Consider the following 24,269-nt stretch of genomic DNA (forward strand, 5'->3'; position numbering starts at 1 on the left):
TATATATAAATATTAGTTTCATTTCTAATCTAGTCTTTCTAATCAGTCAGCAGTAAATGTTTGAAAATAATGATTTATTCAATCCAAAATATTCTTCAAACTTTCAGCTCATCCACCTAAACTAACAATGAATCTATCAGTGATCAACAACACAGACTCAGTCACACTGAACTGTCAGCCTCCATCATCTGTTTCTGTGGGTCAGTGTTTTTTTTACACTGTGAGTGGAGGAACAGTCAGAGAGTTATCTTGTCAGGACACTCTGACAGGGATTGAGTTGCAGTTGATGGCACATCAGAATTCATCTGCTGAGGTTGAAGTGAAATGTTTTTACACTGTGAAGCTTGGAGAGTTACATTTTATATCTCCAGACAGTGAAACATCGTCCGTCACCGTAAACTGTGAGTCAATACTTTTCCCATTTACTGATGTTGAAACACTGAATAATAACTGAGGTGTAAACAAACAGTGGAAAGAAAATTGTTTATTGTTACTCAGAGAATAAAATGCATTTGATTCATTTAAAATGGCTTTAGATGCTTTTTCTTTATTTACTGTTTGTAATATTAGTGCTTGTGAGTACAATGTTCAATTAAAGATGAAGAAAAATGTCATTTTTAATCAAACTGTGCAGCCCATGTGTGTTCACATTAGACTTATTGTGGATTTTGCATCTGTGAAAAACACATCATATCACAATATTATTGAAATTAAAAGTTGGTCATAAAATATGATATATTTATATAAATGTACTTTTTTTAAAATTTTGTAGGTCAAACTATCTGTGTGCCGAGTGGCCCCGGTAATTCTGTCTCTACTTTCCTAACATCTGTGAATCCAGCAGCAGGTGATTATTCATGTTTTCAATTTTCCTGCTGACCTGTCATTATTACCACATTATTATGACAATATTTTGTCTTTTTTAATGGTTTGATGTTATGTTGTCTCCAAAAGGGACATCAAATGGGCACTTGTTTTGTTAGGTCATATTCTTTGTGCAACAGATGAAATGATCTCTTCAATTACTTTGTGCACAATTAAGATTTGAGAGGTTAATTTGAAAGTCAACCAAGAAAATGCAAAATTAGAGAAAATCATGAGTGTGTCTTTTAATAAACAAAGATTATAAACAGCACATACCTAATTTGTTGTTTGGTTTGATAAAGGTGCAGCATTATACATGTAATTTTGTTTTATTGTCATTGTACATCATGTATAGAAAGAAATTGGATAAGCTCTTGGTGTTTAAAATATAAATAGTATAATAAAAAACAAACAAAAAACAAAAAAACAACAACAACAAAAAAACCTGCATGTTCCACACTAATCACTGTCGCATAGTCACTGTTCACACATGCATATTGCATGTATTGCAGAAGGTCTGTATGATCTGTATAAACCATAAGCAACCACCTCTTGTGCTTCTCCACATTGAAGCAGGTTCCAGAGGTGGATTTGTTTGAATTTCAGTTTTCTATGGTACCATTGTGTTAAAGGCGACATTTCTAAATGCAGAGACGGTGATAAGGACGATTGGAGCAGTTGTGACAGTGACTGTTGTCCTGCTTGGCTTGACACTTCTCTTTAATCAAACCAGCATAGGTAAGAATTGAAAAATATTCACCTTTCAAACCCTGTTTGTCATTGTTATTTGTATTACATATGGCTTCAAATTGTTAACGTGTGTTGACTATGATAGAAAGTTTGAAAGAATGACAGTCGCATCCATTATTACTGTTTCATTAGAGAATAATGATGTTTCCTGATGTAAATTATCACTGATTAATATTTTGTAATTTCATATTTTCTAGAAAATTGTGCTTCCAAGAGGTAAGGAATCTTATTTCTCTATCAGATAACGTAAGTGACATTAATACTTCTCAGTCACATGGTCTAGTAATGTTTTGGAGAGCTCTATATTCTTTTAATCATGTGTACTATGTTTTTAATTTCATCTGCAGTGAAACCTTTATTTTCTTTTTTTTTTCAGCACTAAGGACAACGTCACTGGAAAATCTAAATGTATGTGTTTCTATTCAATCCACTGCAATCATCATCTCAATCTCATCTGCTGTTAGTTATACATGTTGAGTCCATCTCCACTGTGTTTATTTGAATGGGAAACTCTGCTTTGGTTTGTGTTTTAGGTGACTGGAGATGTATGGTATGAGTCCTCCTAATTCTACTAAATGTTTCCTCCATGAAGTGATTATTCAGTTTTAAATACAGCTGTCCTCACTCCAGTCCTCTCTTACATTTTATGAATTTATTTGCAGAGTGATTATGATGAAACCTACAGTAACGTCACCTATCAATGCAACATTGGTAAGTGGCTCTTTTCTCTCTGAATGTCGCAAAATAGTTGTGTATATTTATATTTTGTAAATCCTACACTGTAAACTAATCTTACACTGTACAACTGTTGTGATTTGATGCTATATTAATAAAATTAAATTGAACAGAATAATAAAATAAAAAGGGAACGTGACAATGGTTATAGTATTTCACTAAATGGATTCATGTAGTATTGACTGAGCAAACCCTCTATTACTTGTCTAGTCAAATCATGAGGCCCTGTACAGTGGTAGATGGGAATCTAAACAAATTAAATGCTGATTGGTCATTTCATGAATTTTGTCTAAATGTTTTAAAATGAACAGACTTTGAACAGGCATGACATTGTATTTAAAAATACTGTCATAAAAAAATGTACATAATAAAACCAAATCCAATATTCACTCTGCAATGTCTCGTTGTTGTTGTTGTAGAGTGACAACAGCTGCAGCAGCCCTGAGAGTTACAGAGGACATCACTTTGTCAAGTTTCGTTTTCTTATGTATTGAAATTGTTACACCAGCAAACTTTGTGGCATCATCTGTAGCTTTAGGGAACTTTTCTTAAGTAATGACTTCATCTTAATCCTATTGATTTAGTTTAGCTCTTTAAACACAAACATAGTTTTTCACAAAGGTACTTTATAGGTATGTAATACACAGTTAGATATCCACACAAAACACTCTAAAACCAAAAGTCCAAATTAAAACAATAAGGAAAGAGAGAAATAATCAGTGAGATAAACAAAACAGGCAAAAATGAACAACAAATACTGTTGTTAAGATTATTGATGTAGTTAGGATAACAAACACACCTTTTGTGCTGCATTATATATACATTACATACATGCACATACTTTATTCCAGATTGCACAGTGTGCGATATCTGTCAGTGTAAATAGTTCTGATCACAATGACCTGCTGCCGTTTTTGTTTACTCTTTGTTCAGTTTTTTTCTTGTCTTATATGTACATTGTGGAAGCTAACACCAGATCACATTCTTTGTATGCTGGCATTAATAGCTAATAAAACTCATTCTGATTCTGTTTAAAATGAATATTAAAGGGGAAATAACATGTTGATTTAGATCAGATAAAAACATCAATATAATAGATTTGTCTGTATATGAGTGACTGTTTTAAAAGAAATAACAGAATAAGTTATTTTGTGGAAAAACAAATAAACTGAAGTGAACAAACTTACTTTGTTTAAATAGAGCTTGTACTAGGTGGTAAAGGATGTACAGCGTGCCTTTCTGTGTGTCTTATTCACTTCTGGTGCTCGCTGTGGTTTCCTGAGAACAAACAGTCAAATTGTCAAAGTTCATGTAGCCAGACTCATCATTATCGTCCTCAGAGGACTCTCTTTTCAGCTTCATCAAGGCTGGACACCTGTCCTTTGTCATCCTCATTTGTAAGTAAAGCATCCTAGGTTATGTCATTTTTAATATGGGCCAGTACCAGCTAAAGCTAATTCACAAACAAATTCAAAACCATCCACTGGTGATGCTGTGTCTGGTCTTATTGTCTGTTGTTTGTTGCTGTTAATCATGTGTGGAACTGTACTGATCTTTTTGATAGCTAATTACACATGTACTAACAGTTTTAATGTGACTGTTGCTTATTTGTCACTTTACATTGTTCACAATTGGTATTTCCAACAGATTCTATTTGTGAGATTCAAGTACAAGGTCAGTCAAGGCACAGACAGGCAGATGATCTGTTTCATGTCCAACTGTTATCAGTATGTGTAATATTCTGTACAATGACAATAAAGGCTTCTGATTTTTACTCAGCAGAATTTCTTCTTAGATTTCTCTTAAAAATTTTTTATCACATTGATGCAGCAATTAAATGTGTTTAACTAACATGTGTTTACCTTCACATTTTCAGCCCTTCTTCCCCCTAAACTGGCAGTGAATAAACAAATGATCACAGAGACAGACTCAGTCACACTGCACTGTCAGACTCCATCATATGTTTCTGTGCATCAGTGTTATTTTTATACTAATAGAGGAGAAACTAGCAAACCCTACTCTTGCCTGCAGACACTGACACTGACAGGGACTGATCTGCTGTCATGGTCAAATCAACGCTCACCTGCTGCGGTTACACTGAAATGTTTTTACACTGTAATGTATGAAGATGTAAATTCTCCTTCTCCACACAGTGACACATGCTCCATCACCGTACACAGTGAGTCACTGCTTTTGCACATGTTCTGATATGTTATCACAGTGCAAAGTATCTTGGTGACAATATTCTGATGTTTAAGACTGAAACAACAGGAGAGATATGATTAAAAATCAAACTAAAACTTTACACTCACCCTGAATCATCAAGTTGAATAATGAAGTAAACTCACGTCTGATAATTGGAATTTTGTTTTAATCAGCATAGTTTAAAATTATTGCTGCATTTCACTGTACAGTAAAGTTGATTGAAAGACGTTTTATTTAATGACTTTTAATTCTTTTTTTTAAAGGTCAGAAACCGCAGATGAGTCGCCATTTCGATCATGAGCATTTTTTTTTCACTTGCTCTTTGCCTGGATTAGTTGAGCATGATACAAAATGCAACTTGTACATTGGAGAAAGAAGTCTTCCAGTTCTAACAACAACCATCTGGGGGAAAAGGACCTCAACCAAACAGCAGTTCTGTCAGTTTAGTATCACAATAAATGATTTACTGAGGAGTCTCCATTTAGTTCAACAAAAACATGCCAGCTGTGACTACAGCTCAGGACGTGAACCCAAGTCTTTGTCTCCTCGTAGTGATGCATACAGCTTGACTGGTAAGTCCAAAAAGATGTGCATACAGATATTACAATGACTTTACAGTTCATATATGTGACACACTTTTCCCTCCGAAATTCCTGAATGTACTAATCTAAACACATATTACTATGATAGCCACTATATGATGTGATAGTACCTTCATGCACTGACTGCAAGATCATGGCCACTATTAAATTATAACCATGCTGCCTCCTGTCCACCACAACATTTTGACTGATTATACAATTAAAACTCACAAATGTGTTTCCTCTTTTTATAGATATTGTGGAAAAAGAATCAAGCATGGTCTCCATAAATTCAGCATTTACTAAAACCACCGGTAGGACGTTCTGCACGTCTAAATAACAACCCAACACATCACCACACATCATGCTAATTCAGCGTTTATAGTTTTTGTGTTTTTTCACCAGGTGTGACTCCTAGACCAGCTGGAGTTTCCACTTTTCTGACTGGTACATTATACTTCTGTTAGACAGCGACAGTGGAAACATGACAGGAAATGAGTAACCTTTTCAGAGAACACTCAAGTATATGAATCTAATTACTATTTTTTCTGTGTCTTTAAGAAACAACTACTGCTATTTTCAGCTCTGCAAGTACTGAAATTACCTCTACTAATCAAAATCATATGAATGTGGCATCGGGAGATAAAACAGGTGAGACTCTAGTAGTGCAACAAAAATGGAACGATACCTTGCAGTAGAGGTATACATTTATAATGCTACACCTCACTTACCCTGTAAACTTGGCATCAAGTGAAGTCTATACTTACAATACTATATATTGAGTTGTATTTTTCTTTGTTTCTCCATTGCATATGTTGCAACAAATTATAGTTTGAGCAACATAAACATACTTTTTTTGTATGTGAATAAATACTAAAGATTTAAGATTTGTACCTCTTCTTTGCAATGAACCAACTTGCTTTGTATAATTTGCATGTCTTACATTTGCAAAGCAATATCATGTCTTCATGATATGGAATCATGGCATTGGAAAACTGTAAACTATAGTCACATTCTTTCTTTTGTGTTAGATGTGTGTGCAGTGCATCTTTGTGCCTTCAAAACACAAATCACAATATGGAAGTTGGTAGTAGTTGTGGCTGGTTTAGGAGTAACCTTGGGTGTCATTTCACTGGGACTGGCTCTGCACTGCACCAAAAGAAGAACTGGTGAGTATTTTGTGTGTGTTTATCTAGTGTATGTATTAGGATCAGCATGTGTATATTTTTTCTATATGCATGTACACAAATAAATTATTGAATTTTAGAATTCATACCAAAATCTAAAACTATCAATAATGATTAGCTCAAGTTGCTAACAAGATTTAGATAATCTATTTTAAATTGTCTTTTCAATTGTATAATCTAGTTTGGATCAGAAGATTTTTTTATTTTCAGAATGTAAAAAGTGAAAAACAGTACTAACAAACTAGACTCATACGGAGACAGCACGCAGAGGAGTAACAGTGTACATCAAAATGTTTTACATATTTAATAAGCAAACATCCGCGCTCTGCCTGAACAGTTCTCCGCTTTTCACATTTCTTCAGAAAGATCTTCTAACAAGAGGTAATATTTTTTAAAACTTAAATAAAACCTAAATGACTATATCAACATTTTTTATAAGGTCCTAATATGCAGCCACTGAGCAGGACCACTGTTACAGTTGTAGATTAGCTGTGTTCATTCACACTCAGCTAAAATGTTACCATCAAACTCTGGATTTTAAAGTAGTGATCACATAAGTGACAGCGATATTTTGGGAAATAAATATTTTCCTCTCGATATTTTGTTCTATGCTTATCGTTCTACCCTGCAATCTGCTCTCTTTATTAAATTCTATTTTTATTTGTTTCTTTGTAGGACACAGGCCAAAGTTACTGGTAATGTATATATCTGGTGGCTAGGCAACATCATTATATTATCATAGGCTACAGTACTGTATATAGTATGCATTGCGCTTTTGTTTTTGTCATCTACTGCATGGATGTGCGTTTCTTCTGTTGCAGATGAGTTTATGTGTATGAGAAATATTGATCGTGGAGGTTTGGTAATTCAAATATATTTCTGTTTCATTAATCACATAATGAAAATTTTACTTTTGAACAACAAGGCGCTTCAATGTGAAGTAATATGTTGATTAATGAAACTCTTCTCTCTTTCCTGTTAAGTTACGTGCAGGTAATGATGAAACCATGGGACCTGGTACTGACTCTCCGAGTGGTGAGCTGTTTTTTGCTTTACATCTACCTGCATGTATTGTAGGGGAAGAAGAAAGGTTCCATGCATGAGCTAACATACTGCATAATCTAATACAGTATAACTAATTTCATAATCTTTACATGTAGGAATGCATAAGCACCTCATCAACAAACATCTTTTTAGTCTATTAACATTATCACTTTTCTTTGGTGCTATTTTACTGGCTTGTGATACAGACAGATAGTTAATCAATGAGGACTTAGATTCATCAGTATGTCCTGGTTGTGTGTCAGGACTCACTGTACATTACAGAGCATGCTGCATAAGAGGCCGTGTAGCTACATACTGTACTAATCTGCCTCAACACCACCAACATGTGATGTTAATGTGGCTGACCAGTATATTACAGATGTCCAAGTTTAAGAACGCACAGTGGCTAACAAATTATTGATAGCAATCTTTTAAACTATACTGTAGACATGTGTATTTACAGAAAATCTACATTTTCACTTGTCTGTAACTTATTATTTAATACAGAACTAAAAACTATTTCTCTATTTGCAGGTTCTGAGAAACTGAGCAGACAAGAGCTTCAGTGTGTAAGTGTGACATGAAGAACATGTTGAATGTGTTTACTATAACAGTTAACTGCATGATGCTAGAGTTTTAAAAAGCTCAGCTGATTATAGTCACAGTTGGTTTCTTACTTTTCTAGTCTGCGATATACCATGTGTACGATACCATCTCTGAGAAGTCTGCTGCATCTGCCCTGAATGACATGGTCTACAGCAGCGTGTGGGCAGATTTAAAATAAATACAGATACCTGACAACTCAATGAGCTGTTTTTAAACCAAGTGCATAGTCACTTTTTTATGTTTCCAATGCATAATGAATAAATAAACTTGTTTTCCAAACTAAAGTCAAAATGCTAATGTATCATTTATGAATTAATCTTGTGTTACTGTATAAGGTTGTTAAAATCAGCCCCACCTTTACTCATTGTTTTTTTTGTTCTACAGTCTGTAGGTGACAACACATTTTAGTCATAATTTTCACCAGTTGGGAATTTGTCAAACAAATGTGGACTAAACTTATAATTAAAGTTATCAACAGCATCAAATTCTACATTGTTTAAAATACACTGTTTTCTGAGAGGAGTACATTTATTTTTGTACTTTAAATAACATTTAGAGATTTAGAGCACTTTAGTACTTTTACTTGAGTTCAAAAATTAAAGGGCACTTCTACGTTATTATTTTTCTGAGCAAGTACTTACACTTTTTCTTTAATATTTACTCACATCTTACCAATTATTACCCAATTATTTCCACTGAAGAGTTTTTTAAGAGATTCAATATTACCAATATTACAGTGATATAATGTTTATGCAATGAAGAGTTTGAACATTACTGACAAAAATGTGTTTTGATTTACCTTTTACTGCCAGAATCACTTCTTAATGTTGGCTAAAGGCACATTATAAAACCAAAACACTTTATTAGCCAATAATTAGTACTTATGTTACATTTATAATGTAGAACAACCATTGATCACATCAGACTTTGTGGACAGACATCTGCAGTACAGACACATGGAAAACATCATTTACAGGGACGTAAATGGGACATAAGTCTTTTATTGCATTCTTTCTACATTGAATGATACAGTGCATGTAATGGGAGGTCCAGCTAAAAATAAAGCTGTTGAAAACGTACCATGACCTAATTTGAAATGTGATGAGCAGTAAATCAAATAAAAATATAAAATAATATGTACAAATATGTAAAATCTAAAATAGATGACACACAATAGATATTATAAGCAATTTTTATGTTTTCTGAACCAGTTTAACAGCACTGTGATACATTTAAATTGAATAATTTTGTCAGGTGTTTGTGCAAACTTTCTGTGTGTGCGATTCACTTCTGATACATGCTGTGGTTTTCCTGAGGGCAACTTCTACAAAATGACATTTTACTGCAGGTTGAAGTCAGAGTCATCAGAGAGAAAAGTGTTGTCTTGGAAGAAAGTCTGGATGTTCAGATTATTCAGCTTCACCGTGACTCGACACCTGCTGTTAGTCGTCCTGTTGTGTAAGTTGTTGAATTGGACATTAGCGCCAAAATACTGTATGACATTGCGGATACACTTCTATCTCAGGTTGACAGAAGTAATTTGCAATTACTGATGAAAAACCATAGCATGTTTCCTTTTTTAACACATTGCTTTTCCAACAGATTCATGTTCCAACATAAAAGCACAAGGTCAGTCTTTGTTTTTGTAATTAGCTATTTCTGTGATTCTTTGCTCTTTTAAAAAACAAAACACATTTTCTCAACTATTATTCATTTAATATTTTTAACTTTAAAATTTCAGTTCTTCTTCAACCTAAACTGACAGTGAATCCTCCAGTGATCACAGAAACAGACTTAGTTACACTGAACTGTCAGACTCCATCATCTGTTTCTGTGGATCAGTGTCAGTTCAACACTTTGAAAGGATTCAGAACTCTTGGAAACTCATCTTGTCTTCAGACACTAACAGGGACTGAGCTGATGATGATGACAGACCAGAAGTTACCTGCTGAGGTTAAAGTGAAATGTTCCTACACTGTGAAGCTCGGACAGTTAATTTCTACATCTCCAGACAGTGAAACATCCTCTATCATCATTAACCGTGAGTGAATTTACTACTTTCTTCTGCTGTATTATAATGAAATGTCTGATATACATTACAGATTTTAGTTATTTAATCAAATAAACGCTTTAATTTTTCAGGTCTCCATCCACCCAAACTGACAGTGAATCCAGCAGTGATCACAGAAACAGACTCAGTCACACTGAACTGTCAGACTCCATCATCTGTTTCTGTGACTCAGTGTTTTTTCTACTTTGTGAGGGAAAACCTGCCAAAACCTTCTCCTGTCTGAAGACAATGACAGGAACTGAACTTCTGATGATAACAAATCAAAATTCACCTGCTGAAGTTGAAGTGACATGTTTTTACCTTGAAGTATATCAGTCTCCAGAAAGTAGCATGTCCTCCATCATGATACATCGTGAGTTAATGCTTTAGACCGATATCATCATATGTAATATCAGCACCAACAATGTGGCTCTGAAAACAAGTTGGAGAAAAATGATCAATGTGCGTTAGATTTTGTCATTTTAAAAGGTGCTAACATGCAGTTAATTGACTTTTTTGTGATTTTAAATTCATGTTCAGACTTAGATCAATGCAGCTTTCAATGCTCTAATTCAACATATTTTACCTTTTTAGTTCCTCGGCCTGAACTGACAGTGAATCCAGCAGTGATAACAGAAACAGACTCAGTTACACTGAACTGTCAGACTCCATCATCTGTTTCTGTGGATCAGTGTCATTTCTACTTTGTGAGGGAACAAACGTCCACATTCGCCTCTTGTCTGAAGAAACTTTCAGGAGCTGAACTGATGAAGATGACACATCAAAGTTCACCAGCTGAAGTTGAAGTTACATGTTATTATACTGTGGAGAAAAGAGGAGCACTGCATCAGTCTCTACACAGTAACATATCCTCCATCAGTATAAAGTGTGAGTGAATACTATTCCCATGTACTAATGTTGTGCCACTGAGTAAAAATTGAGGTGTAACCAAACAGTGGAAAGAAAACAGATTTAAAATAATTATTTAATGTTATTCAGGGATTAAAATGCATTTGATGTATTTAAACTGGCTTTAGATGCATCAAAGATTTACTGTGTTGAATATTAATGCTTGTGAGTAGACTGATCCATTAAAGAAATATTATTTTTGTAGTTCAAACTGTGTGCTCACATTTCACTCTAAAATCTAATTTTATAGTAGATGAAAACCACATCAGATCCAATATTAATGAAATTAAAAGTTGATCATAAAATATGATATTTTTATATAACGATATTGATGTACTATTTTTCAATTCTGCAGGTCAAACTATCTGTGTGCCAAGTGACCCTGGTAGTTCTGTCTCTACTTTCCTAACATCTGTGAATCCAGCAGCAGGTGATTATTCATGTTTTCAATTTTTCTACTTGCTGACACAAGTGATATGAATCCATCATATGGTGATTAAACCTAATCAAATCAAATTTTTAATTAGTTCAACAAAAACCTATTAACATAGCTTGATCTCTTATACATTAAAACAGTTTAGGTACAGTGGTACTAGATTCTCTGTTCAAAACATTTTGCAAACTGGTCACCTGGGCTGCACAAACAGTAAACATTATTTAAAGTGCCCATATTATGCAAAATCTACTTTTTGGTCATTTTTATACATTTATATACATGTAGACACACACCAAGTATCCAAACGCTGCCCATGACAATGTTGGCTGTACACTCACAGTTAGACATTGTTTTTCTTGGTTACAGCTGACTCACTCTGAAAAACAGCAAATAATGGCAGCAGAGCACAAAGCATGGACACTGCTCACCTTTTTGATATATGGACAAGCACAGAAGTCTCTCTTCTTTCTTTATTTGAACAAACTGTGGATTTATTTGTTTTTGACACAGGGGTTTAGTACAGTATAGGTGGGTGTATCTAAAGTTCCAACTTTTTTGTGACTGCTGAATTAATTTCATTGTGCATTTTATAAACAGCATATACCAAATTTCAAATAAAATATTTAAATAGATTCTCTTAAATATGTACAGATAGGTCCATAAATAATGGAACAATGATAACGGAATTCTTACCAAGATGATCTTTGGGGTAGTTTATTATAAACCACAAGGAACCACCTCTTGTGCTTGCTGTCTTCCCACTAAAGGACATTCTGCTTAGCAGGTTCCAGAGGTGGATTTGTTTAAATTTCAGTTCTCTATGGTACCATTGTGCTAAAGGTGACATTTCTAAATGCAGAGATGGTGATAAGGATAATTGGAGCAGTTGTGACTGTGAGTGTTGTCCTCCTTGGCTTGACACTTCTCTTTAATCAAACCAGCATTGGTAAGAATTGAAAAATATTCAACTTTTAAACACTTTTTTTCATTGTTATTTGTATTACATATGGCTTCAAAATGTTAAAATATGTTGACTATGATAGAAAGTTTGAAAGAATGACAGTTGCATCCATTATTTCTGTTTCATTAGTGATGATTGATATTTGCTGATGTAAATTATCACTGATTTATATTTATATTTTTCATATTTTCTAGAAAATTGTGGTTCCAAGAGGTAAGGAATTTTATTTCTCAAATACTATCAGCTAAACTTAAGTGACATTAATACTTCTCAGTCACACGGTCTAGTGATGTTTGCGGAGAGCACTACATTCTTTTAAACATGTGTACTATGTTTTTAACTTCATCTGGAGTGAAAACTTTTCCTTTTTTTTTCTTTGGAAAGAAAGGAAGGACAACGTCACTGAAAAATCTAAATGTATGTGTTTCTTTTCAATCCACTGCAATCATCATCTCAATGCAACTTGTTGCTGTTAGTTATACATGTTGAGTCCATCTCCATTGTAGTTGTTTGAATGGGAAACTCTGTTTTGGTTTGTGTTTTAGGTGACTGGAGATGTATGGTATGAGTCCTCCTAATTCTACTAAATGTTTCCTCCATGAAGTGATTATTCAGTTTTAAATACAGCTGTTCTCACTCCACTCTTACATTTTATGAATTTCTTGCAGAGTGATTATGATGAAACCTACAGTAATGTCACCTATCGATGCAACATTGGTAAGTGGCTCTGTGCAAAGAAAGATGCGGAAGAGTTCTGTTTTCAGCAATTTTTTAAATATTGCAAGTGAGGTGGCTGAGCGTGCAGAGATAGGCAGCTCATTCCACCATCGTGGGATCACTGAGGCCCTGTGCTAAAAAAAAATAAAACGCTGATTGGTAATTAGGTGCTGCAAATTCTGTCAAAATGCTTTAAAGTGAACAGAGTTTGAACAGGCAAGACATGGTATTAAAAATAATTTCATATAAAATATACAAAATAAAACGAAATCCAATATTCATTCTGCAATGTTTTCTTTTTGTTCATAGAGTGACAACAGCTGCAGGAGCCTTGAGACATACAGAGGACACCAATTTGTCATTCTCAAATCTAAATTTTTATTTTCTTATGTATTGAAATTGTTACACCAGCAAACTTTGTGGCATCATCTGTAGCTTTAGTAAACTTACCTTAAGTAATAACTTCATCTTAATCCTTTTGATTTAGTGTAGCTCTTTAAACACAAAACATTATTATTAACATTATTTTTCACAGAGGTACTTTATATGTATGTAATACACAGCTAGATATCCACACAAAACACTCTAAAACCAAAACATAGGTCCAAATAAAACAATAATGAAAGCTTACTATAACTGTCAATGTAAATAGTTCTGTTTACAATGTCCTGCTGCCGTTTTTGTTTACTTGTTTACTCTTTGTTCAGTTTTATTTCTTGTCTTATATGTACATTGTGGAAGATAACACCAGATCACATTCTTTGTATGCTTGCATTAGTAGCTAATAAAACTCAGTCTGAATCTGTTTAAAATGAATATTAACTTGGAAATAAAATGTTAATTTAGAGCATATAAAACATCAATATAATAGATTTGTCTGTACATGAATGACTGTTTTCAAAGAAATAACAGAATTAGTTATATTGGGGAAAATCAAATAAACTGAAACACTGTTTGAATAAAGTGTGTAATAGGTCTAAATGGAGGTCTTGTACTAGGAGGTTAAAGATGTACAGTGTGTCTTTCTGTGTGTCTTATTCACTTCTGGTACTCGCTGTGGTTTCCTGAGAACAAACTGTAAAAACTGTCAAAGTTCATGTAGTCAGACGCATTATTATCTTCCTCAGAGGACTCTCTTTTCAGCTTTATCAAGGCTGGACAACTGTCCTTTGTCATCCTCATTTGTAAGTAAAACATCCTAAACATCCTAGATTATGTTAGATTATTATTAAATTTTTAATGTGGTCTAGTACCAGCTAAAGCTAATTAACTACAGTGACACATGCTCCAGCACCGTACACAGTGAGTCACTGCTTTTCACGTGTTCTGATATGTTATCATAGTGGAAGGCAACTTGGTGACAGTATTCTGATGTTAAAGACTGAAACAACAGGAGAGATATGACTCAAAATTAAACTAAAACTTTACACTCACCCTGAATCAGCAAGTTGAATAATGAAGTAAACTCACAACTGAGGTCTGATAAATGGACTTTGCTATAATGAGCATAGTTTAAAATTCTTACTGCATCTAACTTTACAGTGTACTAAATGCAGAAAGAAGTTTTATTTCATGACTTTGAATTCCTATTTTTAAAGGTCTAAAACTGCAGATGAGTCACCATTTTGATCATGAGCAATGAATCGATTTTTTTTCACTTGCTCTTCTGCCTGGATTGGTTAAGCATGATACAAAATGCAACTTGTACATTGGAGAAGGAAGTCTTTCAGTTCTAACAACCACCATCTAGGGAAAAAGGAACTCAATCAAACAGCAGTTCTGTCAGTTTATTATCACAATAAATGATTTGCTGAGGAGTCTCCATTTAGTTCAACAAAAACATGCCAGCTGTGATACAGCTTGACTGGTATGTCCGAAAAGACTTGGATACGCATTTTACAATGACTTTACATCACATGTATGTGATGCACTTTTCCCTCAGAAATTCCTGAATGCTACTGAATGTACTGATCTAAACACACATCACTATGATAGCCACAATATGATATTATAGTACACTTACATTTGCATCTGTCTTCAGCTGTTTGTTATTTGAAATGTTTGAATTTCACTGTGACATCAGATTAAAGTTAGCTAATATTTGAAAGGTTTTATTATACACATTTCAGATCAGGTTAATGCATTTCAAACTGTAGGTTCACATGAAAAATTGATAAGATATAAAAGTACAGAAGGCAGCTGCTGACCTGAAATCAAGTTGTAGTGAGTGTAAACTAGAAACTGTGAAAATGGTTTGACAACAGTTACAACTTTGTGTCTAGCTTTTAATTTGTGACTCACAACAGTTGTCAGCATGCGCTACTGACCCGTCTGTGACTGTGCAGCCCCATATTCATACTGCAAGATCATAGCCACATTTAGGTTATTCTCATGCTGTCTCCTAGCCACCACAACATTGTGGCTGATTCTACAATTAAAACTCACAAATGTGTTTCCTCTTTCTATAGAAGACTGTTGGACCAGCTGGAGTTTCCACTTTTCTGACAGTGTCAGGTATATTAATCTTTTGTTAGACAGCGACAGAGGAAAGATCACAGGAAATGAGGAAACTTTTCAGAAAATGTTCAAGTATATGAATCTAAATAATATTTTCTGTATCTTTAAGAAACAATTACGGCTAATTTCAGCTTTGCAAGTACGGAAATTACCTCTACTAATTAAATTCATATGAATGTGGCATTGGGAGATAAAACAGTCACTCTACGAGTGCAGCAAAAGTGGAACGATGCCTTGCAGTAGAGGATACATTCATCATGCTACAGCTCACTTATTTTCTGTAAACCTGCCTAACTCAGCATTAGATGTAGTCTATAATTACTTAAACACTCTAGAAGTTGTTTATATTTGAGTTGTATTTTTCTTTGTTTCTCTATTGAAAATGCTTCAACAAGTTATAGTTTGAGCAACATTAACATACTACGTTACATATATACGTTCTACATATAAACTAAACTTAACTAAACTGTGAATTAAAGATTTAAGATTTGTACCTTTTCTTTCCAATGAAGCAACTTTCTTAAGTTACGTGCAGGTAATAATGAAGACCACAGTCTGGTCTCTGTGGGACCTGGTGCTGACTGTCGGATTGGTGAGCTGTTTCTTGCTGTACATCTACCTGCATGTATTGTAGAGGCAGAAAAGTGGTTCCATGCATGAGCTAACATAATGTATTATATAACTAATTTAATAATCTTTACATGTAGGAATGCTTCAGCAACTCATCAACAAATACCTTTTTGTCTATTAACATTAGCACTTTTCTTTGGTGGTATATTACTGGCTTGTGATACATACAGATAGTTAATCAATGAGGACTTAGATTCATCAGTATGTCCTGGGTGTGTGTCAGGACTCACTGTACATTACAGAGCATGCTGCATAAGAGGCCGTGTAGCTACATACTGTACTAATCTACATCGACACCACCAACATGTGATGTTAATGTGGCTGACAAGTATATTACAGACGTCCAAGTTTAAGAAAGCACAGTGGCTAACAAATTATTGATAGCAATCATTTGAACTATACTGTAGACATGTGTATTTACAGAAAATCTACAATTTCACTTGTCTGTAACTTATTATTTAATACAGAACTAAAAACTATTTCTCTATTTGCAGGTTCTTAGAAACTGAGCAGACAAGAGCTTCAGTGTGTAAGTGTGACATTTAGAACATGTTGAATGTGTTTACTATAACAGTTAACTGCATGATGCTAAAGTTTTAAAGTTTTTTTTTTCTAGTCTGAGATATACCATGTGTACGATACCATCTCTGAGAAGTCTGCTGCATCCGCACTGAACGACATGGTCTACAGTAGCGTGTGGGCAGATTTAAAATAAATACAGATAGCTGACATCTCAATGAGCTGGTGCATAGCCACTTATTGTTTTTAATGTATCTTATCTAATCTTGAAGGAAATTGGTGCATTTGATGTGTTTGCAAAATTAATAAATAACCATTTCTTTCAAATTCAAAATGCTGATGTATCATTTATGAATTAATCTTCTATAAGGTATAAGGTGGTTAAAATCAGCCCCACCTTTACTCATTGGTCTTTTTGTAGGTAACAACACCTTTTACTCATGATGTTCAACTTTTGAGAATTTGTCAAACAAATGTGGACTAAACTTATAGATTAATATTATCAACATTAAAAATACATTGTTTAATACACTTTAGTATATACATTTAGTATTCAGTATACTATATTACACTATATTACTTTTTCTTGAGTTCAAAAATTCTAGAGCTCTTATTTTTCTAAGCAAGTACGTACACTTTTTCTTTAATATTTTTAGACATCTTACCAATAATTAAATGAAATAAATCACAAAACCTTTAAAAACATCAATTACCTCCTCTGAAGAGTTTTTAAGAGATTCATTATGACCAATATTACAGCAATATATTGTTTATGCAATGAACACTATGAACATTAAGTTCTGACAAAAATTAGTTTTGATTTACCTTTACTGCCAGAATAACTTTTGTCACAAGGCACATTTGAAACCAAAACATTTAATTAGCCAATCCTACTATATTACATTTATGACAAGGACAAACATTGATCACAGCAAACATTGTGGACAGACATCTGCAGCACAGACACATGGACAACATCTTTTACAAGGAAGTCATTTATTGCATTTTTTCTACACTGGATGATACTGTGCATCTAATGGGAGGTCCAGCTGAAAATAAATTTGGTTTGAAAAGGTATCAGGACCTAATTTGAAATGGTTTGTGGTCCCTAAACATAAAGTGAGAATGGGTCATGCTTCAGTGTGATGAGCAGTAACTCTTAGAAATTGTTAAAATATAAAATTATAACTACAAATATATAAAATCTAATATAGATGACAGACAATAGATATTATGAGCAATGTTTATCATAATAATAATATACTTTATTGATCCCCTTGAGGAACTTGTGGTTGGACAGTTTATTTATATTTATTATTATATCAGATGTGCGTGCAATCTTTCTGTGTGTGCGATTCACTTCTGATACATGCTGTGGTTTTCCTGAAGGGCAACTTCTACAAAATGACATTTTACTGCAGCTTGAAGTCAGAGTCGTCAGAGAGAAAAGTGTTGTCTTTGATGAAAGTCTGGATGTTCAGATTATACAGCTTCAACATGACTCGACACCTGCTGTTTGTCGTCCTAATATGTAAGTTAAATATTTATATATAATTGTTGAATTGGACATTACCGCCAAAATACCGTATTACATTGTGGATACACTTCTATTTCACATTGACAGAATTACTATACAAGTAATTTGCAATTAATGAAAAATCTTTGCATCTTTTTCTCTATTTAACACATTGTTTCTCCAATAGATTTATGTTCAAAGATAAAAGCACAAGGTCAGTCTTTGTTGTTATAATTTGATATTTCTGTGATAAATTTGTGTAACATATTTTACTCTAAGTCTTTTAAAAACTAAACCACATTTTCTCAACTATTATTCATTTAATATTTTTACCTTTAAAATTTCAGGTCTTCTTCGACCTAAACTGACAGTGAATCCACCAGTGATCACAGAAACAGACTCAGTCACACTGAACTGTCAGACTCCATCATCTGTTTCTGTGGATCAGTGTCAGTTCAACACTTTGAAAGGACTCAGAACTCTTGGAGACTCATCTTGTCTTCAGACACTAACAGGGACTGAGCTGATGAAGGTGACAAACCAGAAGTTACCAGCTGAGGTTAAAGTGAAATGTTTCTACACTGTGAAGCTCGGACAGTTAATTTCTACATCTCCAGACAGTGAAACATCGTCCATCATCATAAACCGTAAGTCAATACTATTCCCATGTACTAATGTACACAAAACTACTTTCTACTACCCGTATTATCATGAAATGTCTGATATACATTACAGATTTGAGTTATTTAATCAAATAAACTCTTTACTTTTTCATGTCTCCATCCACCGAAACTGACAGTGAATCCTCCAGTGATCACAGAAACAGACTCAGTCACACTGAACTGTCAGACTCCATCATCTGTTTCTGTGACTCAGTGTTTTTTCTATTTTATGAGTGGAAAACCTGCCAAAACCTTCTCCTGTCTGAAGACACTGACAGGAACTGAACTGAACTTCTGATGATGACAAATCAAAATTCACCTGCTGAAGTTGAAGTGACATGTTTTTACCTTGTGGTATATCAGTCTCCAGAAAGTAGCATGTCCTCCATCAAAATACAATGTGAGTTAATACTTTAGACTGATATCATCATGTGTAATATCAGCACCAACAATGTGACTCTGAAAACAAGTTGGATAAAATGATCAATGTACATTAGATTTTGTCATTTTAAAAGGTGCTAACATGCAGTTAGTTTACTTTTTTGTGATTTTAAATTCATGTTCAGACTTAGATCAATGCAGCTTTCAATGCTCTAATTGAACATATTTTACCTTTTTAGTTCCTCGGCCTAAACTGACAGTGAGTCTACCATTGATAACAGAAACAGACTCAGTCACACTGAACTGTCAGACTCCATCATCTGTTTCTGTGACTCAGTGTCATTTCTACTTTGTGAGGGAACAAACTTCCACATTCGTCTCTTGTCTGAAGAAACTTTCAGGAGCTGAACTGATGAAGATGACACATCAAAGTTCACCAGCTGATGTTGAAGTTACATGTTATTATACTGTAGAGAAAAGAGGAGCACTGTATCAATCTCCACACAGTAACATATTCTCAATCATCACACAACGTAAGTAACTGTGTTGGCATATTTTTCATTACTGATGTGATACAATATTTGCACAAACAAGCATAATGGTTTTCAATATAGTGGTGACGCCCTACAATAAGGAGTCTTGGATTTTGTCATGTGTCTTTTCAAAGGTAATTTTATCTATTAATGTCTTAGAAAGTCTATGTAAAAAGTAAGATGTGGAACATTTGACAAACTGCCTCAGTTGATGACATGTGAGTCAGAGTCACTTGTGTCTGACATGAAAATGAAAAAAACTGGCCAGCGGCTGGTTAGTGTAGTAACATCACCGCCTCCCATGTGGCAGACTGGGGTTCAAATCCCAGCTGCAGCCTACCTCCAGTAGGGGTCCTTAGGCAAGACCTCCTCATGTTTACCCTGCCTACCCTTGTACCCTACTTGTAAGTCGCTTTGGATAAAAGCGTCTGCTAAATGACTAATATGTAGAGGCTTGAGACTACATGAGCCACTACTAGAATAATAATTAGTAATTGTACAGTCAAGTGATTTGTAGACAAGCAAGATGTGTGTGTGAGTGGATCTTTTAAATTTCAGCTATTCTTCCACCTAAATTAATTATATGAAAGAACTCATGTACAGGCAACCATATGGCTTTTCTGATTTAGTAAATCAGAATTCCTTTTTTGTTTAAACTTCCAGCTCCTCCTCCACCCAAACTGACAGTGAATCCACCAGTGATCACAGAAACAGACTCAGTCACACTGAACTGTCAGACTCCATCATCTGTTTCTGTGGATCAGTGTCAGTTCAAAACTTTGAAAGGACTCAGAACTATTGGAAACTCATCTTGTCTTCAGACACTAACAGGGACTGAGCTGATGAAGGTGACAAACCAAGGGTTACCTGCTGAGGTTAAAGTGAAATGTTTCTATACTGTGAAGCTCAAACAGTTAATTTCTACATCTCCAGACAGTAAAACATTGTCCATCACTATTAACCGTGAGTGAATTTTCTGCCATGAACCCATGACTGTACAGTATCTTTCTAATCAGTAAATGTTTAAAATCGTTATTTATTTAATCAAAGATATTCTTTAAACTTCCAGCTCCTCCTCTACCCAAATTGACAGTGAATCCACCAGTGATCACAGAAACAGACTCAGTCACACTGAACTGTCAGACTCCATCATCTGTTTCTGTGGATCAGTGTCAGTTCAACACTTTGAAAGGACTCAGAACTCTTGGAGACTCATCTTGTCTTCAGACACTAACAGGGACTGAGCTGATGAAGGTGACAAACCAGAGGTTACCTGCTGTGGTTAAAGTGAAATGTTCTTACACTGTGAAGCTTGGAGAGTTACATTTTATATCTCCAGACAGTGAGACATCGTCCATCACCGTAAACCGTGAGTGAATTTACTACTTTCTACTACCGTATTATCATGAAATATCTGAAATACATTAGAGATTTGAGTTATTTAATCAAATAAATGCTTTAATTTTTCAGGTCTCCATCCACCCAAACTGACAGTGACAGTGTTGTAAAATTACAATGATAAATCAGAGTACTCTTAATATTTTTCTAGACTTTCTATGTTTAACATTTATTCTTAAGGAGTCTATTTTAAGTGTAATGCAATTTTACAGATGCAACAATTAATCATAGGATCTAATATAATGTGACAAGCTTCTGAGTGAACAACTCTTTTTATTTTATTCTCCAACACAAAAACAGTGACAGCAGGATTCAGTCCAGTTTTTACTACTCAGAAATTACCACCTCTTTCTCCCAGTGTTCCCCTCTAAACTCACTATGTACACTAAACAATAAAAAAAAACAACCAATAGAATCACATAATGTATAACAGCCACCTTAGGAACAGCAGCATCCACCTAAATTAACCGGTGAAAGAACTACTATACAGTGGCAAGAAAAACTTTGTGAACCTTTTGGAATTTCATGGTTTTCTGCATTAATTTGTCATAAAATGTGATCTAATCTTCATCTAACTCACAACAATACAAAAACACAGTCTGCTGAAAATAATACTACACAAACAATATATATGTTTTCATGTTTTTATTGAACATAGCATGTAAACATTCACAGTGCAGGGTGGAAAAAGTATGTGAACCTTTGGACTTAATAAATGGTTGACCCTCCTTTGGGTCCTTCCAATAATCTGGAGTAACTTTGGACCACTCCTCTTCACAAAACTGTTTCAGTGTAGCAATATTGTTGGGATGTCTGGTGTGAATGGCTCTCTTAAGGTCATGCCACAGCATTTCAATTGGGTTGAGGTCAGGACTCCAGAGGGCGTATTTTGTTCTGTTGAAGCTATTCTTTTTTTTAATTACTTGAATTACTTCGGTTGGCGGACAGATGGTCTTACGTTTTCCTGTAAAATGTCTTGATAAACTCTGGAATTCATTTTCCATTAATGACAACAATCCGTCCAGGCCCTGAGGCAGCAAAGCAGCCCCAAACCATGATGCGTCCTCCACCATGTTTTACAGTGGGTATGAGGTTTTGATGTTGGTGTGCTGTGTCTTTTTCCTTCACACATAGTGTTGTGTGTTTTTTCCAAACAACTCATTTTTGGTTTCATCTGTCCACAGAATATTTTGCCAGTAGTGCTGTGGAACATCCAGGTGCTCTTTTGCAAACTTCAAACATGGTGTCCTCCCATGTACTCCATTCTTGTTTAATGTTTTTCTTATTCTATATGTGTCAACAAAAATGTTAGCATGTGCCAGATATTTCTGTAAGTCTTTAGCTGACACTCTAGGATTCTTCTTCACCTCATTCAGCATTCTGCGCTGTGCTCTTGCAGTCATCTTTACAGGACGACCACGCCTAGGGAGAGTAGCAACAGTGCTGCAACAGTAAACCCAAAACAAGTGTGTGTTTTTAAAGGGCAGGACAACTTTCAGCAACACATCCAATATCATCACACTGATTGAACTCGAGGTTGGCTCACTCCTGGCTCGAATTAGCTCTTGGAGAAGTCATTAGGCTAGGGGTTCACATACTTTTTCCACCCTACACTGTGAATGTTTACATGTTATATTCAATAAAAACATGAAAACATATAATGTTTGTGTAGTATTATTTTCAGCAGACTGTGTTTTTGTATTGTTGTGAGTTAGATGAAGATCGGAGCACATTTTATGACAAATTAATGCAGAAAACCATGAAATTCCAAAAGCTTTTCTTTCCACTGTAGATGCAACCATATGACTTCCTATGCTTTTTTCAATTTGTCATTTAAAATTCATTTTTTTGTTTAAATTTTCAGCTTTTCTTTTGAAACCCAAACTGACAGTGAATCCACGAGTGATCACAGAAACAGAATTAGTTACACTGAACTGTCAGAGTCCATCATATGTTTCTGTGGATCAGTGTCAGTTCAACACTTTGAACCTATAATTGTACAGTAACTTGCTAATCAGTAAATGTGTAGAATCATTATTTGAAGTGACATGTTTCTATACTGTGAAGTTCAAACTGTTAATTTCTACATCTCCAGACAGTGAAACATCGTCCATCACCATAAACCGTGAGTGAATTTTCTGCCATGAACCTATAACTGTACAGTATCTTTCTAATCAGTAAATCAGTAAATATTTAAAATCTTTAAAATTTATTTAATCAAAGATAAATAATATATCATTATAATATAATATAATATATTCTTATATTATAATATATATTATAATGAATACATTATAATATAAGCTACTTGACTTTTTTGTGGTTTTAAATTCATGTTCCGATTTAGATCAATGTAGCATTCAATGCTCTAATTCAACGGATATTTTACCTTTTTAGTTCCTCGGCCTGAACTGACAGTGAATCCAGCAGTGATCACAGAAATAGACCCAGTCACACTGAACTCCTCCATCATCTGTTTCTGTGGATCAGTGTCATTTCTACTTTGTGAGGGAACAAACGTCCACATTCGTTTCTTGTCTGAAGAAACTTTCAGGAGCTGAACTGATGATGATGACACATCAAAGTTCACCAGCTGAAGTAGAAATAACATGTTATTATACTGTGGAGAAAAGAGGAGCACTGTATCAATCTCTACACAGTAACGTATCCTCCATCACTATAAACTGTGAGTCAATACTATTCCCATGTACTAATGATGTGCCACTAAGTAATAATTGATGTTCAACCAAACAGTGGAAAGAAAACAGATTTAAAATAATTATTTAATGTTTATCAGGGTATAAAATGTATTTGATGCATTTAAACTGGCTTTAGATGCATCAAAGATTAACTGTTTGGAATATTGATACATGTGAGTACATTAATCCATTGAAGATGACAAAAAATATAATTTTTAATCAAACTGTGTAGTCCATGTGTGCTCACATTTGACAAAATGTATGAAAATCTAATTTTAGTGTAGATGAAAACTACATCAGATGTTCCGATATTACTGAAATTAAAAGTTGATCATAAAATATGATATTTTTATATAAAGATATTGAAAT

General features: G+C 34.4%; 2 protein-coding genes across 16 annotated transcripts in view; both read left to right on the forward strand.

Annotated features, from left to right (window-relative positions):
• LOC113154443 overlaps positions 1-24,269 on the forward strand; it is a 41,946-nt gene that overhangs the window by 3,721 nt on the left and 13,956 nt on the right. Inside the window, exons 10-17 of one of the 13 annotated variants that reach the window (XM_026348656.1) lie at positions 108-401; positions 773-847; positions 1,516-1,602; positions 1,812-1,830; positions 1,991-2,022; positions 12,874-12,890; positions 12,997-13,045; positions 13,355-14,255. The exons of 6 other annotated variants lie outside the window; for them this stretch is intronic. In XM_026348656.1, coding sequence (XP_026204441.1) covers positions 108-401; positions 773-847; positions 1,516-1,602; positions 1,812-1,830; positions 1,991-2,022; positions 12,874-12,890; positions 12,997-13,045; positions 13,355-13,359 — 578 coding nt within the window. In that variant the 3' untranslated portion in view covers positions 13,360-14,255. 6 more of the 13 variants (XM_026348657.1, XM_026348655.1, XM_026348654.1 and 3 more) reach the window with 6 other exon arrangements.
• Positions 3,691-16,844, forward strand: LOC113154447. Of its 3 annotated transcripts, XM_026348666.1 has the most exons (13): positions 3,711-3,746; positions 3,997-4,528; positions 4,818-5,126; positions 5,390-5,449; positions 5,541-5,582; positions 5,697-5,786; positions 6,167-6,304; positions 6,685-6,703; positions 6,998-7,017; positions 7,144-7,184; positions 7,306-7,357; positions 7,901-7,935; positions 8,052-8,256. In XM_026348666.1, the coding sequence occupies exons 2-13, from the start codon at positions 4,261-4,263 to the stop codon at positions 8,148-8,150; spliced, it is 1,173 nt and encodes a 390-aa protein (XP_026204451.1). In that variant the 5' UTR covers positions 3,711-3,746; positions 3,997-4,260; the 3' UTR covers positions 8,151-8,256. The 3 variants fall into 3 exon arrangements, 2 of the variants coding, with proteins under 2 accessions (XP_026204451.1, XP_026204452.1); XR_003298031.1 differs by lacking the exon at positions 8,052-8,256 and adding an exon at positions 16,809-16,844 and having other exon boundaries at positions 3,691-4,528; positions 7,144-7,357; XM_026348667.1 differs by lacking the exon at positions 3,711-3,746 and having other exon boundaries at positions 4,436-5,126.

The sequence above is a fragment of the Anabas testudineus genome, chromosome 5 (assembly GCF_900324465.2).
Source record: "Anabas testudineus chromosome 5, fAnaTes1.2, whole genome shotgun sequence".
NCBI classification, from domain to species: domain Eukaryota; kingdom Metazoa; phylum Chordata; class Actinopteri; order Anabantiformes; family Anabantidae; genus Anabas; species Anabas testudineus.

Bases quoted from the DNA above. Each gene is read 5' to 3' on its own strand.
- LOC113154447 (XM_026348666.1), top strand. From the start codon at position 4,261: ATGATCACAGAGACAGACTCAGTCACACTGCACTGTCAGACTCCATCA. The intron at 5,450-5,540 runs GTAGGACGTTCT...TTTTTTCACCAG, and splicing joins AGCATTTACTAAAACCACCG to GTGTGACTCCTAGACCAGCT. The intron at 5,787-6,166 runs GTGAGACTCTAG...CTTTTGTGTTAG, and splicing joins GGCATCGGGAGATAAAACAG to ATGTGTGTGCAGTGCATCTT.